Raw genomic sequence first — 17,888 nt, 5'->3', positions numbered from 1 at the left:
CAAAAAGTGGTTCAACATTTCTGCATAAAATTGATAAAATGAAGTTTGATATTTTGAAAAAATGTGTCCTCACTACTCAGTGAAATGGTTGAAAAATGTTTTTCTTAACCATTCTTATTCATATAATTATTTTATGATGACAGTTCAGTAAAAGTGTTATCAGTACCAAAACAAAACATGTAAAGAAAAAAAACCCAAAAAAAACAGTGGTATTTATTTTAGTGTTACTGATAAAAATGTGTTGTATTATTTGATCTTATGTTAAAGTAAATTAATGGAGAATTTTTTTAAAAACCCATCTCTATAAACCTAAGGTTGATGCTAAAAATATTAAAAATAATTGTCTTTGAAATTGGGACCTGTCCACCAGCCAATGCCAGTAAAAATAGAGGTGGGCTTGCAGAAATTGTGCTTCCAAGGCTGTGTATCCTTTATAAAATTCTTTCCAGATTAAGGTTAGGGGCTTGTTGTCTAAAATTAAGACGGAAAAGACTGATATGGACATTTAAAAACAACTCAACAAAAAATATGGATAAAATTTAATACACCATGCATCAACAAAAAGAATTAATCATACTGAAAATGACCATGCAGAGACATATTAAGTATTGAACATTTTAATGGTTAAATGTTAATCATGAAATTATTTACTCATTTAATGATAATAGACTGGATACCAATAGAGAAAAATTATCCTGGAAAATGACAGTTTTGCATAAAAAAAACAGTCAAATGAACAATTATCTCCCTTTGGAGTCTTTCAACAGTAACTTTATTCCGTCTTGAACATCTAAATGTGAAGCCAAACTTGACTGTCAAATTGCACTAACATCCCTTGAGTGAATTAGGAGTTTGGCTCGTGAGGTTTTAATACGTAAAAACCCTTAATTGGATTACCTCCCTTTGGAGAGCATCAACAGTAACTATATTCCTCCAAGCACATCTACATATGATGCCCAACCTTCCTTTATAATTTCATAAAAATCCCTAGAGCTGTTTTCTATGAGTTGCCCTCTTGAGGTTTCAACATGTAAATATCACCCCTTCTGAGTGCTCCGACAGTAACTATACTCCTTCATGCACATCTACATACATGTACATTGTACATGTATGATGTCCAATCTTCCTGTAAAATTTCATCAAAATCCCTTTTGCTGACAAGAAATGTGGACAGATGAACAGACAAACAGATGGATGGAAGGACAAACTGACATAGTGATTCCTATGTACCCCCAAAACTTTTTTGACAGGGGTATAAAAATGAAATATTTGTCCTGAATATTGTTACAGGATACTGGAAAATTAATCCATAATCAAACAAAATGTCTATGAAGAAGTACTACGCATAATTTTTACCAGAAGTCATAAGAAGCCTTTCAAGTGAATTACTCTACAGTATCGCAAACAATCCAACTTCTTGCATTGCAGAAAACCAACCAATATCCAAGTAAAAGAGAGCTGAAAGGTCAAGGGGAATTCAAACTATAAGGCAAATGCTGACACAGGGTTTTTATAAAGGTAAAGCAATTCATCTAAATATTTATCCTATTGACCACTTGAGAAACTTTCGTCAAAGCAAAACTCAACGTCTCTATCAATTGAAGCTTTAAAATGTAGTAAAAACACCTGCTAGACAAAACATTTCAAAAACTCCTTTGGCATTTTCAAACAAGACTTACTAAATGCTTCATTCACATTTAAAGCGATTGCCTTTCCCATATCATACTCTACCAGGCCAGAGTGACATGACTGAATTTACTCTTATATCGTTAGAGGTTGGAACTCGTTTTAAGCAGTGAATGTTAGACTTGCGGAGTAACACAGGATACGGAGCATTTCTTTCATCAAAGTCAGAAATACATTGAACAAATGGAAGAATTATTGCAAGAAATCTACTTCATCACTGGAAACCTATTCATGGATTTTGACACACTTCTTCAAGTAGAATCAACACAACAAGAAGTCATTTTATCGGCTGTGTTAAATTACATTATATTTTGATTTTATACTGACTTTATTTTTTGTAACTTTTGTTGTATTTTACCTTTTAATCTTTTAGCGCCACCTACAAATACAAGTGAGGATTTACAAGGGAGACAATATACTAAACATTAGAGAACTCGAAGTACATGAGAGTTATCCTGTTGATAAAGACAAAGATTGAAGATAGTTCCTCAATACCCCAACGTTAGGATGGCACCAAGTCAGAGCATTGCCAGTCAAAGGGAGGTAACCAAGCAAAATAAAAATTACCCTCCAACGACAGCCTTATTTTTTGGATTACAGATCAAGGGGTAGTTCTCCATTTTTCCATCCTCTCCTCTGCCCTAACCTCAAACATATTGCTGATATTTGATCTAAATAAGCTACCATACAACGATTTTCATTTAGGAGTAAAACTTTGATGAGCAGATTGGCGAGAATTGCTTCTGTCTTGAAAATGGCGAGATTTACTCCCTGACCGGATTCAGATACAGCCATACACATTTCAAGCCTACGACTTCCTATGAATCATATTACCGGTTAATAGTTAATATTAATAGTTAATTATTAATACAGACTTGCTTCAGAATCAGAATCTACCTTAGAATAATTGTCCAATGTAATGTTTTCGAAAACGAGAAAAATAATCGTGAGAGTACCGGAAACGTTCGGAATATTGTAAATTTAGACACTGTTCGGTTTAACAATATTTCCGGATATATTTGCGGTTCGGCAATTTTCACTAATTGGGGGAATTATACATATTAGAAGGCAAACAAGTTCATTCTTTAATGTAATCACTGGTCGATGATCTAATCGAAACGATTCATTCATCTGTAAGTAAGAAATGGAAGGCACACGTAAAAAATAAATCTAAACATAGACTAGGATCCTTGGTGTATATTAGACCTGTGATTACACACAATGATCCAACGAAAGCATTTAAATCGAACAAAATAAATAATAAATAAACTGTTCATTATTATAAAGACATGTCTCGCCTGTCGCTTACGGACGCCGCTATTCAAAACTTGATTGATGGTGACATTATCACTAATTCTATATTTTATAGAAAATCGCAGTCCCTTAAAAATTTGGACCAGAATTTTGTTTATCCCAAAAATATCATTAAATCATTCTGTTTCCACATTTGAGTTTTATGTGTTTTCTCAGACATGTCCGCTTGCATTTAATGCTGTTTATACTATGCCCATTTGTATGGCAAGCTAAAGTGGACAAAAGGCCCTATCATTTAATATTAAAAAATTATTTCTAATATTAAAAATTAATTTTGAAATATAAGAAATTCAATTTTTAATTTAAAAAAATAGAAGAACGATTTTTTAATATTACAAAATCAATTTCTAATATTAGAAAATAATGATTTTAATATAAAATATTCTACTAACGTTTTTAATATTAAAAAAAAACTGACGATTTTGTTTAATATAAAAAAAAACCAATTTTTAATATTAGAAATTCATTTTCTAATATTAGAAATCTAATTTTAATTTTCAATATTAAAAATTCATTTTCTTATATTAAAAATGATTTTCTATTATTTAAAAAAAAATATTTTTCAATTACAGAAAATCATTTTTTAATATTATACGATGTGGAAAATTAAAATTTTATTATCAGTCTGACGCTTGTAAACATTTTTAATATTAAAATATCGGATAATTTTAATATAAGAAATTGATTTTTTAATACTAGAAATTGATTTTTTAATACTAGAAATTGATTTTTTAATACTAGAAATTGAATTTTCATATTAGAAAATGAATTTTCAATATAGGAAAATGAATTTTTATATTAAGAAATGGATTTTTAGTATCAAAAAATCATTTTCTAATATTAAAAAATCAATGAAATTCTAATATTAGAAAATGATTTTTTGATATCAAAAAATGATTTCTTAATATAAGAAATTCATTTTCTTATATTAACAATTCAATTTCTTATATTAACAAATCAATTTCTAATATTAAAAAAAAACCATTTTTAATATTAAAAAAAATATTGCATTTTGTCCACTTTGGTTTGCCATATATTGCCAAGGACGGATACCTTGAGTATAAATTATTATTTGCATACATGTATGGAACTGTGACGAATTCATGTTTCAGTAACGTAAATTTTCTAGGTCAAAAGACTGTATAACCTGTGGGGCACATACATGAAAGAAATATGGATCTGTAGTGTTCTACACACCAAATACAATTGACATAGTACAATTAAGAGATTTTTGTTTAATCAGCTGTCTTTGTAAGAATCATGCAAAATCTGACAAAATGTGATACACCTCCAAAAAGGCTACATATTTTTATTTTTGTAATTGAGTTTTTTTATGGATCTATATTATGAAATGTGTAACTATCCATTCCAATCTGCCTGCTCTTATGAGACAGTCAACATTGAAAATCCAATTGTAGTTGTGTGTCATTTACAGAGTTATCTCCCTTAATTTTGACATCTACAGTGCAATCTATTTAATTTTATCTCCCAAGAAAGCGGGTTATATGGAAAACTAAGTGTTAATTTTGTTTACTATGGCAATTCAAACAAAATATCAAAAATAAAAATATGTAGCTTTTCAGCCATGAATCACATTTTGCATGATTTTTAGCTGACCTAATCAGAGAACTAAATATAAAATCTAAACGTAAAATTTGAAAATTCGAAATTGCGGTGACATATGCATGAAGCGGATACAGAATATGAAATAACCAATATAGCATGCACATAGGAACCAATGATAATGAGCAACCAGGACTCCACTGAAAACTAGAAGCATGAACCAGGTCACCGGTGCACCGGCAGACTGAACATCCCTCGCTTTTCTAAAAATACCCACCGAGTTGCATGAATTTCATGTCCGAGTAGACCAAAGAGGATGACTGTGACTGAGTAGAACGGTACTATTTCTCATTATTTTAGGTTGGCCTTATGTGTACCCTACTTAAGTAAATACCCCCGGACCCAAAATGTTTTACTGATTCCAGACTCTAATATTATTATACTTTTTAAAAAATGCATTATATTTTTTGTAAAATCATTTCATATAAATATTATGATTTTTTTTGCAGAAAAGGGGGAACTTTGACCCCAAACATCATCTGCTTATTTAAAATACTAAAGAAACGAGACGGTATTGTTATGACTGCTCACATTTTTAGTTAGGGAAATGATGATGTGAGTGGAAAAAGTCAGTTTCTGGCCCCTTCTCTGTTTTAAAGGGGTCAATTTTTCAAAAGTTTTACTATTGTCACCTACGGGAAATGAATAATACCGTTATACCTGACCCGGTGAACAGATCAATTCTCATGGTGCTGATTGATACATCTTACGATCCACAAGTTCATGATGACGACCATGTACAATTTTAGTAATGATGACTTTACAAAGCCCGATTGTAAGAGGTTAAGCACCAAGATAGTTTCGGCAATCTTTGGCATAACGTATCAGTTGTGATAAAATAACTCCATACACAGGCGCTGAAGTGATATGTTGCCTTAGATGAAAGGAGAGTTGACGATGCGAAACTAGGTCACAGCGTTTGTCGTATAGTTTTGTCTCGAGTTTTCCTCTTCCATCGGTCTTAAAAATACGCCACGATTTCATAGTGTCTGTATTACCCCTTACCTCAAGTTCTTTGGAGCAAATGAGATATAAAAAATCCTCGAAACAGTCTGGTTACAGACGAAACGTTTGTTGAAAAATGGACACATATACTGTTGATCGAAAATTTAAAAATGTCAAGAATATACTATATTCAGAACATGATTTGGAATCTTTTTTTTTTTCAAAGTATGAAGAGTCACTGTCAAGTTCTACGTATTTATTTGTATCTAGGTTTCCATCTTTATTAGAGGAAGTTACAACGACGTATAATATTAGACAAAATTTCAACTGATCATGGGGAAGGGGAATGGTAGTATAAAGAGTAGAAAAAATCATATAGGTCTTGATGCTATTATACTCCGATAATCCAGGATCCACACTCAATTGATACTACTATGTTGTGGTATGTATATGACTTGGCTGCAGTAGGTATGGAAGTTCATAGTTCGGAAAGAGTTCTGGTATTGTTTATTTTGCAGATCCAGTTATGATGCGTTGTTAGCATGGATTTTTAAGGAACTTTGGAAGCCTACACATGGGTTGAAGATAGCAACCTTTGTCTTAAGTAGAGGCCAAAAGAGAATAAAACGAAATTATGGTTGTCAACAATGTCTTCTATAGAGAATGTCGTAGAAGAAAATGATATGTGCCTAACAGATCGTGCTGTATACACATCTGACACGCTGAATCGGATATTAAAAAATGCTAGTTCTCTGAATGCAAAAGCCCCCAGGAAGACATGACATGACACATCAGTCGCGAATCTGGAGATTCTGGAAAGGGGTTTAGGCTTTTATATTTGCTCAAAATCAACAAACATTTCCCAACAAAAGCGGAGGTTCGTATTCGCCACTGTATCGTGTGTAATGTTGGTTGTGCAGTTTACTTGACCCCAATCGATCAAAACCCTCACATAATGTTGCAAAAGAAAAAAAGTTAAGTGTTACTTGGAGGAACCGAATTTGTTGGCTTTTAAGGGTGGTCCCTCTATTATTTATCAGTATGTTGTTTGTAAACTGAATATCAAACTTCTAAGAATGCCATCATACCCTTTGGTTATTCCAGCAGTGCTAGAGGTTGTCTGGCAAGCTATTTTCTGACTTGGTTGGAATTTGGAGGAACGAAATTCCAACTCTTATGTTGTAGGAGTAACCATTTGGTGATTCTGTCACAGGTAATCGGCCATATTAAAAACCGATGCTTCAAGTTTTGACCGGCAAAAATTGATTGGGTACATGTTCAAAACTTGAATTTCTAAAACGAAATGGTTGACCTTAGATCTTATTCTTAATTCATGCAAAATGCTTCTATTTGACAAAAACTTAAATAACTTTGAATGAATCAAACTCGGAAAATATGTGCAGTGCTGCAACTTTGGAGAGATGGGCCGTGTCTTGGAGAAACCCGAGATGACTTGGAAGGAAGCATACCTAGCATAAATGTGTCCGAGTTTAAAACATCAATCATTCTGGACGCATCAAACATACCAACTTTAGCCATGCACCTAACCGTGATAAAAACTTTTCGGTCGCTTGGATATTTCTAGTGCATTGGTTGAAGAAAGAGTAATCAAGGGAACCAAGGTTATAGCGGCAATCAAAAGAATGTAATCCAGGTACAAAGACCAGACATGGAAAACAGACACTCACAACAAAGAACATAAAGTAGCTAAAATCATACATACAAAGTAACAAAAGTAAATGAGCAACTCGGACTCCACTAAAAACTGGGAGCATGGACCAGGTGGACCGGTAGGGTAAGCATCCTCTGCTTTTCTAGAAACACTCGCCGAGTTGCTCATAAAAAGTCAAGTCCGGGGTAGACAAACGAAGAAAGGAAAACTATGACCTAGTTTTCATGGTGCTGATGGATACACCATAACGATCCACGAGTTCATGATGACGACCATAAAACTTCTGTAGTGATGACTTCAATCTTGTAGCAACATAACCCTGTTCCAGAAGCCTATTTCTTTAGAGTTCTAGCGCGATACAAAAAGTCTGCGTAGTTTCGGCAAGCTCTGGCATAACGTATGAGTTGTGATATGAACACTCCATACGCAGGAGCCGAAGGGATGTTGCCACAGATGAAAGGAAAGTTAACAATTCTGAATGAAAAGTCATCACGTTTGTCGTAAAGTTTGGTCAATAGTTTTCCTTTACCATCGATTTCTAAGTGTAGGTCAAGATATTATGAGGCTGACTTCACAGTGTCTGTAGTATCCTTTATCTCAAGTTCTTTTGGGTAGATGCGATGTATCAAATCCCCGAAATTAGGATTGTTTAAAGATACGTCATCTATATAGCGGAAACTGAGATTGAAGGATCTAGCCAAACGATATTCTTTCTTTCTGATCAGATCAGTTATAAAGTCAGCCTCATAAGAGTGAAGGAATAGGTCAGCCAGTAAAGGAGCACAATTTGTTCCCATTGAAATGCCGACCGTTTGTTGAAAAACACGTCCACCACACTGGACAAATATGTTGTCGATTAAAAATTCCAGCATTTTGTAAACATCTTCCTCTGTATATTTGGAAGATGATTTGGAATTATTTCTTACCAAGTATGAGGAATCTCTACCAAGAACTATATATTTGTATCTAGGTGTACATCTTTTTTGTAAAAACAACGATGTATAATGTTTTTAAGTCGGGATTTTAACTGAGTATGGGGAATAGAAGTATACAGTGTTGAAAAATCATAGGTTTTAATGCTATTATATTCAGATAATAGTCTTGAACTGATTGTCTCCAAAAGATCTTTCGAATTTTTCAGGATCCACATTGAATTAATACCACTACGGGAGTAACAAATGTTGTGGTAGGACTGTAGACCCTCTTTGACAGTTGTGAGTATAGAAGTTAAAAGTTTTGAAATAGGTTTGGTGGTACATTTTGCAGATCCAGCTATGAAACGTTGTTTGTATGGATTCTTGTGAAGTTAAGGAATCCAGTACATAGACGGTAAATCATAATCATCGTCCTTGGTAGAGAGACCAAAAGACGATAGCACAGATTTATGGTTTTCCACAATCTCTTCTTTGGAACTTCGTTTTTCGCTTACTAGATCAAACTAAGGAGGTATGGATGCCGAGGGGTACACAAGGGTATTACTTACAGTTAATACGTGCACGGACCATACGGTGCTCATTTTAAATTACACTTGCCTTGTTCACTACTAATTTTTTCAGTTGCATCGAATATGGCTGAGAAATCTACGACAAAATTCGAACGCGTATTTTACCAATGTACCTGATCAATGCTTTAAGTCTTGACAGAGCCAATGATTTTATATTTCGTATTCTTATTTAGTAATTGTCTTTCACTTTTGAGTACTAGTACAGTGCAACCTCTGTAAACCGGCCATCACTGGGACTGCGAAATCGGCCGGTTTTCAGAGATACCGGAAATTGACGTTGTTGCTCGGGAAACTGGTTCCGGAAGTATACAACTATGATTAATCTATGTCTGCAAAATACCCTCATTTCATTTTTAAAGCTTGTTGACGGTTTGTGAAGTGCATTTTATCTTTTCAAATGTTTTTTTTTGTGTAATACATGTATGTTTCATTGAATAAATATTTATATCCATGTTGTTGTTATTTTACAAGTTTATTTATAGAATACCATAAATACATCGATATCGGGGGTCACTGACCTTGAAATACCTGTATATCTGTGTCAGCGTTTAAATGTACGAAGTATGATAAGACCAAGTGGATAAGACCTCTTCATTTCGTATGTGAAATTGTCATGCTTACTTTTAGTTGCAAATCTGAACTTCTGAAGATTGTCATTATTTTCAAAATTGCCAAGATACTCAGACTTGCGTTTCAGAATATCGGAAACTGTTGAATTGCCTATGCCGAATTTCTCGCTTAAAGATTTCTGAGATGGTTTAGGATACTTTTCAGACTCTTTTATCAAATTAATTTTGTCTTCAAGAGTAAGTTCAATGCGGCGACGTTTAGCAGGCGGTTTAGACATTTTAACATGAAATGAATAATTTTAGCAGTAACTGAACTAGCAAGTAAAACGAAATATTTAGTTATGTTTTTAATTTATTAACACTCAAAATTTATAGCCAAATGAAATGAAACCATAAATTTAATTTAATTTACTCATAAGACAAAAGAATGCACCGCGGTCGGAAAAATTGTTTTTACAAAACCGTTTGATATTCATGGGTTTAAAAACAAATTAAAAATATACATGTGGTAAACCACGCCGATCATTGTGTGTGCAAGCTAAATTGCCTTTTAATCATTATCTTTACAAGCCGATTTGTTTTAATTATTATGTTTTGATGTTTGATAATTACATTTAATTACGATTTGCACCTGTATGACATGTTTACGTAATAAGGTAAATAGTCCGGCGGCAATGGTTTACATGTAAAATATGTCAATCAATAATCAATACACAGAGTGACAGGTAACACGGTTCACCGATTTCTCAGGTAATCAGAGGAATCCGGTTTTGTGAGGGGCCGGTTTATGGGGGTTCCACTGTATTTGAATGTCGCCGAAATGTGACATTCCACGGAATAGGATGCAGAAATAAATATGCGTTCCTTCATAACATCAATTCTACACCTGAAAAAATAAAATTAACCTAAAAGCTTGTACCCATTTGGTGCAAGAGAATAAAAGGATAAATTCGTCTCCCATCAACTCTTATTCCAGAACTTATTACATGTATTACAGTTTTACTCTCATGTGGGGACCTGGCGTGCCCTCTGTAAATTCGGGATTTTTTAGCATAAAATCTCCCCCCCAACCTTCAATCCCGGATCCACATCAGACTAACATCTAAAGTCAATGCAATAGTCCATACACTATATGTTCTTGATAGTTTATTCTTTAACATTGAAACAAACAATTCAGTGCTTTAAAAACCAGATGAGTTTACATCAAAGCTTTACATGATACACATGAACAAGTAGAAACAAAGTAAATAAAACACAATGAAAACTAAATATGTTGCAATTGACCAATTGGTTAGAAAATAAATTATAATCTAAGGTCGTCAGTTAACTTTATTGGTTACTACACCAATGATGAGATAACTATAAAGAAATATGACTAGAGATTTCTTTTGTACAGCAGAAAACCTTTCTGTACAGGTGTCATTCATTATAAACACTTTAAAGAAAGGATAAAAATTATTTCTATGTTCATGTATTAAACAACGTAGTCAGAAACAAGCAGTCCATTGTATTGCACCTTCATGGAAAAATGTTATTTGTCAGTTTTTAGTGTAAAAGTTCAAAAGCGAAGGTAATGTCAAAAGCTAAATTTGAGAAATGAACATGCTGTACATGATAATTGTTTAAGGTTTTAGTGGTATCTCAGTCACAGTCCTTCTTGATCAAAAATATGCTTTGTGTGTTCAATAAATGCACACCAAGTGATACAAGTCCAAATCAATTATTAGAACTAGATAAAATTATTTAAAATTGAAGTTGAACTTTGAAAATATTAAATGGTCATATTTGGGATATATTTCATGATAAAAAAATATTTTTTCTTACGCCTGCACATAAGTGGAGTTGTTAAGTACCAGTCCATATAAAATTAAGACACAGCCCAAATTAAAGTGATTCATGTTGAAGAAAAATTCATCGGAAAAAAAAATGATGCTTTTTCAATCTATAGATGCAATATTTTTACATAACAATTGTCCTTACAGTTTCTACATTCAGATCTATACTTTTGAGAAAATCATACATTTATTTCTCACTAAAATGAACCAAAATGAACAAAATCAAGAAGATAACTCTTTCAAAGTGCCAAGTGTATGTACAATCTATGTAATTTTTATCTCAAAAGTGCAACAACCAAATGAATATATACGACTGGTTATGTGACCAGTCACTGTTTCTGAACAAGAAATGAAAGTGAGTTTAATGGGCTTTTGACATGCATGAATCACCTTCTGTCTGAATTCTAGAAAGACCAGTACTTACATGTAAGTGAACAATAAGTTAGGTTTAAATAGTGATTAAAAGATATATCTTCAAATAAAATGAATAAACTGAAACTTCCAGTCACATGAGAATTAACACTCCTTTAGAGAGTGTTAAAAAAATATCAAATTTTCAACCAAAGATATACAGATCTTAAAACCATATCATAAACAGATGAATCAAGTTTAAAGAAATTCAGATCAGGTATTTTTTAAGACATGCATGACATGTGAAAAAAAATATCCCATTTTTAAGAAATATTTAGATTCTCAAAATAAAAAAATATGGATATTCACTAGATTAAAAGTATATAGATCTTCAGACCATCACTGCACACACTAAAGTTGGAGACACTTTTGTGTTTTATGAGGAAATGCAACAAGAGGAAATACACCCCTTTTCAAGTGTTTTACAGTTCAATAAACCACCAACAGAAAATTAATTTCCATAAAAAAGTCACATCATAATGAAAATTTATGTAAAGTTTTAAAAAAATGTTATGTTGCAACAAGTTAACATGGTGGACAGATTTGTATACCATAATACAAGTCTTAAAACATGAGCATATAATTACTGACAAAGCCATACATTTACAGAGAAAAAAATCAAATAAATAGCCCTAAAGAATTTATCAGTATTTAATGTATGTGTATCTTAACACTGTTTATACACAAAAGGATCAAAATGCCAAATGTACAATATGAGTATATATCCTAAGTGTGATATTCATGTTGTGTAGCTGTTCACTTTAAATACAATAAAACAATACAGTAACTTTAATTTAAACAATAAAATTCATGAATTAACCAAAAACCCTCTTAAAATTTAAGAACAGTGAACTCAACCTTTAAATAAACAATAAATCACTGGTCAACATAGTAATATATAGTTTGTTGACCACTGTTCAGTAATGTTTGTATGATGGCAGGATCCAGTACAATATTATCATCATCAGTGTGTATCTGAACCTGTCCTGTGCTATCCTCCTGCACATTAATGATTTGTACCTTTGACCCCTCTTCCTCACCAGTCTCAATCTTCAGTTGTATTTCCTCTCCTTGCTTTTCACTTTCATTCTCTGTTTTCTCATCCTGTTTAGGTTTCTCCATTGCAAATTCAGTGGCATTTGACAATGCCAGAAGATCCTCCACCCCTTCAGTGTCCTCAGTCATTATCTGTACCTCAATCTGCTCCCCACTTGGTTGAGGTATAACTACAGTCTGATATTTTTTCTTCCTTTCCTCATAATTTTCCCTTGCCATTTCTATTTTCTCAGCATATTCTGCACTCTTGATAAGTTCCAAGTCACACTCAGGTATCTGTAAAAGATGAACATTCCGCAGATGACGGACTAATCGACTTTTAACAGCAAAAGTTTTGAAGCATATTTCACATTCATAAGGCCTCTCATTATTATGCTTCCTTACATGTAACCTTAAATCTGATGTACTGCAGAACAAGCCACCACATCCAGACAAAGGACATTCATAAATCTTCCCAGCACCTTTCAACACTGACAAATCACCTGTTTCTACAACCTGTTTGATCCTGTGTCGTTTCATGTGCTTGAATAGATCAAATTTCTTCTTAAATGTTTTCTTGCATTCTGTGCATTCAAATGGCCGGTCATCAAAATGGACAGCCTGATGGGATAGCATGTTGCCTTTTTGTGCAAATCCCCGGCCACAAGTCTCACAAACATATGGTTTAATGCCTGAATGGATACGTAAATGAATTTCCAATCCTTTCTCTGAAGCTATTTTTTTCTTGCAGATGTGGCATTCATAATCTCTGCCATCTGGATCTGCATGGCGTTTCATGTGATACATAAATGCATCATGTCCTTTGAATCGTTTCCCACATGTTGTACATAAATATTTCTTAATATTTAAATGTACTCTATCAACATGTCTCTTTAAGTTGTTCTTAGAAGAACAATACAATGGACAATGTGGGCATTTAGCAACAGGCATTTTCTTTAAGTCTGCATGAGCATTGGAGTGTTCATAACATTGTTCATCAGTTTCAAATTTTTGTCCACATATTCTACATTCTTTATCTGGGTTGTTAGCAGGGTGTTTTTCTAACATGTGATACTCCAATCGTTCTTTTCGTGTAAACTGAGATTTACAGAATTCACAAACATTGCTTTTCTTTCTTCTGACTGGTTCAAGACCTGGATGATGTTTTCTAATATGCTTTCTTAGATTTTTTGTAACAAGAAATTTCATCTCGCAATGTGGACATTCTACATCTTTAACCCCAATATGCCATTTGTTATGGTATTGAAGAGATTCATTGGTAGTAAATCTAGCATCACATTTATCACATACATATTTCTTCTCCTTTTGATGTACTATACGAATGTGTCTGTTGACATGTGAGCTCTTGTTAAATGTCAGAGTACATGTAAGGCATTTGAAACGGTCACATGATTTACAGAATGGCAAATCATGTGGAGGCTTTTTCTCAAGGTCATCTTCTCCATGGTCACAGTAAATGTAATACGAAGGGACCTTCTTGTACACTCTTGATCTCGCACGGTTGTTGATGTATTTTGTTTTTTTCTCTGCTTTGATAATCTTAGTTTCAGTTATAGTAGCAGACCCTTCCTCTTTGATACTGTTATCCCCATCAACATTTTTATCCTGAGTCTCTCCATTTAAAGCTTTGATTTTGGCAGTAACTTGTTCTGTTGTTTCCACCTCCTCCTCCTCATCATCTTCTGTTTTTATAGCTTTGATCTTTGGCTTTCTACCTCTTTTGGCAGATTTCGTTTCTGGTTCAGAAAAATGTTCCACATCATCATCATCATCATCATCATCATCATCAATTTGAAGGGAAGGTCTGTAATCAGTATCATTATCGCTGTCATAAACAATATCCATATTATTGTTATCACTCCCCTCAATACTACCCTCTCCCTCTGCCTCCTCATCTATGGTATCTTCATCTTCAGGAGGAATGAGGTCTAAGTGAAATTTCTTCATATGTTGAAGAATGTTGGTTTTACTTGCACCTTTCTTATGACAAACCTTACAGACATACTTTCTAACACTTGCAGCTTGAGATTCTAAAAGTTTAACGCTTGGTGTTCTCTTCCTGCCAGCTCTACCAGGTGTGCTGAAGATCTCGGTAGGCATGATCTCTTCTACTCCAGTATCATCAGTGGTATAAATAAAACTGTCCCACTTACAGGGTCTTGTTGCATCAGGAAACTTGTCCAAAGTTCTGGTACATTGTTGTAGGTTTCTCCAGTGATCAGAAATGATGTGATCTTTGGCAATGGCAGGAGTAGCTAGCTGTGTGGTGCACAGTTTACATTCAAAACCCTCTTCTTCTTTGAGGATCGTTATGAAACAACAAATATCAGCATCTGAGTATGATACATCTACTTTTGCTCTTTTTGCAGGAATCTCAGTACCAGAAGATGTTCTTGATTTTTTTGGACGACCCCTTCCTCTCTTTGGTGTATCTTCATTGGTATTTTCTGATTTCACAACACTATACTTTTCTACTGTTTTTTTCTTTGGGGGGCGACCTCTACCCCTTTTCTGTTCAGTTACAGTTGGAGATTCAACAATTACTGTACTGTTGGTGGAAGCTGCAAAATTGTTGCTGTTCTGAGTTTCCTTTTCAGCAATTTCTTCTTCACTTTCTTCATTTTCCTCAACATCCTGGATGTCATTTTCTTCTGAACCATGTGCTATTTCTAATCCTAACCCATGTTTCATTCTCACATGCTTGTTTAGGTTGCTCCTAATTCCAAACTTTGATGGGCACTGTTCACAATGATATACAGGAGAACTTAAAGAGTTTTGCTTTTCATCTAGCTTTGCCAAATTTTTCAGAATAGTGGATGTTCTGGGTGTTCGTTTTATAGGGGAGATATTCATTTTTCTCCTCTTATTGGTGGATTTAGTGTTTTTTGTCGGCCTATCTGTATTATCGTCAGCTAGGTCAGCATGGTTTTCCACACTATCTTCTTCATCTGTTGGTTCTGTTTTAAGTTTAACACTTGTTGTATCATCTAAAACACAATTGTAAATTGCATTAATCATAGGTGTAATTCATAGCAAATACATAGCGCATACATGTACATTACTATTATCTTTAGTTACGTTCCACATTAAACCTGGTGCATCTTGTTAAACACTTTAAAGACAGAATTTGTCTAAACCTAATGGTTATGGAGATATGCAAATATTTGAAAAACTGCTGTATGACACCTTTGTTCTTTTTTCAGTAACTGAAACCATGTTTTTTCATAAATCAAATATTCCAACAGCGATTTTTTGCAGACTATTTTAAGGAACAATTACACCAACTTTCATTGAATTCTGCCCAATATTTTCAGAACAGAAGATACTTGAAAAATTGCTATTGGAAAACAACGGATGCCAGGTGACCCATTGGTCTACAATGAATGACAAGGAAACCCTCACACCATAGGGCAGGATGCAGCTGGCCCCAAAACATCATACACAGGTACAGTGAAAAAGTCCTATATAATCCAGTAAGATATAAGTAAATTGAAAGTGAAAACAAAACAATACATACAGTGGCCCGAAAATACTATGATGTTCGCTTAAATAAAACAAATTGATCTTTTCTATATTCAAGTTTCTTGACTCCTTCAGAAAATTTAAATACCAGTACATTGCATTTTGTATCAACCACTGCAGAAACTCTTTGACATCTCCCATGTTAAGGGAGAACAAGGTACAAAACCTGGTAATGTGGCTTTCAGTTTATCATATTTTCAAGACAATGAGACACAATCATACAACAACAATGACTTTCGTTTATCACTTGTTGGTAATGCATTGTCCATGGTGTGATATCACAATTACTTAGCTGTCCAAGGACAGGTATATTTAAAACAACCAAGTCATAGATAAAGTCTGTAACCTAAATTAAAGATTTTTCTATTACAGAATATTTACCAGCACCATTCTTGCTCAATTGACTTTGACCGAGTACAAGTTTCCCTTTATCAGAGGAGATCTCCTTCACTTCCTTTGTACTTGGATCTTCAAATCTCAAAACAAAATTTTTACCAATCTTTGGACTCTGAAAAGGATTAAAATTATACATTAACCAAATGTATCACAAAAATGTTTAGGTCATCAATGTGTCTGCACTGTCAGTGGCAGACACAACCATTTTGAAAAGGGGAACTTGCTTACTGGCCTAAGGGATATCCAGTTTTTTTCAAATAATCAACCTAACTTTTCAAGTATTAGGAGCTCTCTATCCTCCCCTGAATCTGTTTATACCTGTTCATAATGTATGGCTTTTTCAAAGTAAAATTTATACAAATATTTAGGTGCTTAATAATTATCTGTTTCTGTGAAATATCTTAAATGCTTCAAATTTCACAGAAATTAAATTTATACAAACACTTAGGTGCTTAAAAATTATCTATTTCTGTGAAATGTCTTAAATGCTTCAAATTTATGATAATTTATTAAACGTTTTTTGTATGAATGAAAGGGTCCACATTCTTAGGTGAAAAAAGATTATCTATTAAAAATTTCTGATGATAGTAGCCGAGTTAAATATGGATCTGTATCTTCAAATAGAAATAATCAATATTTTGATTAGGTCATAGCAAATAAGGAGAATTTTATTGGTAAATTTTTATCTATAAAAATCAATAATTCTATTACCATTTTACTACATCCCCTTATTGTCTTTATAAATACATACTAATATACATTGTTTTTGACTGGTCACAACTGGGTAATTTTTACTTTTAATCTGTCAGTCATTTTATATTCTTTTCGGGTTACGTTTTTTTCGAGAGAGTTCACAACAAAGTTTACCCACCCTTCTGTCCTTAGACAAAATAAACTTACTAAGTAGATTTTCATCCCCTCAAATCAACAAAAATATAAAAATTGAGATGGGATTTTCAAAATCATTATGTTTACATCAATTTGTAGTATTGAGATACTTTAACACATAAATCTTTCTTTCACTAAAATGATGTTTTTCTCTGAAACTGATTTGGCTATGAATTTAGAGCATATCTATTTTTCAAATAGCTAAAATAAGGCTATCAAATATTTGGTAAGGAATAAAAAAATAAATACTCCCACCCACCCCATATATTTTTGAAAGTTGGATCTACCATCTAGGTTTGCTTGGCCTTATATTGATTTGTATATAATTTGTATTTGTTTTTTTTAAATTGCTTTAATATCAATTTTTAGTCTTTTGCAAATTTTGTTTAAGTATGTATGAACTTTTGGATAATAAACAGTGGTAAAGATATTAAATTTTGAATTATTTAACTTCAAATGTACATATA

General features: G+C 33.3%; 1 protein-coding gene across 1 annotated transcript in view; it reads right to left on the bottom strand.

Annotated features, from left to right (window-relative positions):
* LOC148615588 (uncharacterized) overlaps window positions 1-17,888 on the bottom strand; it is a 52,071-nt gene that overhangs the window by 27,891 nt on the left and 6,292 nt on the right. Inside the window, exons 3-6 of the mRNA XM_088581676.1 lie at window positions 16,519-16,645; window positions 12,440-15,602; window positions 11,539-11,552; window positions 2,584-2,725 (exon numbers count right to left, since the gene is read on the bottom strand). Of these exons, the coding sequence (XP_088437802.1) occupies window positions 2,584-2,725; window positions 11,539-11,552; window positions 12,440-15,602; window positions 16,519-16,645 (3,446 nt within the window). The remainder of the gene's footprint in view (window positions 1-2,583; window positions 2,726-11,538; window positions 11,553-12,439; window positions 15,603-16,518; window positions 16,646-17,888) is intronic.

Source organism: Perna viridis, chromosome 5 (genome assembly GCF_037379345.1).
Source record: "Perna viridis isolate PV_CMFRI_1.1 ecotype Kerala chromosome 5, ASM3737934v1, whole genome shotgun sequence".
NCBI lineage: Eukaryota > Metazoa > Mollusca > Bivalvia > Mytilida > Mytilidae > Perna > Perna viridis.
This window is presented reverse-complemented; position numbering and strand designations above follow the sequence as displayed.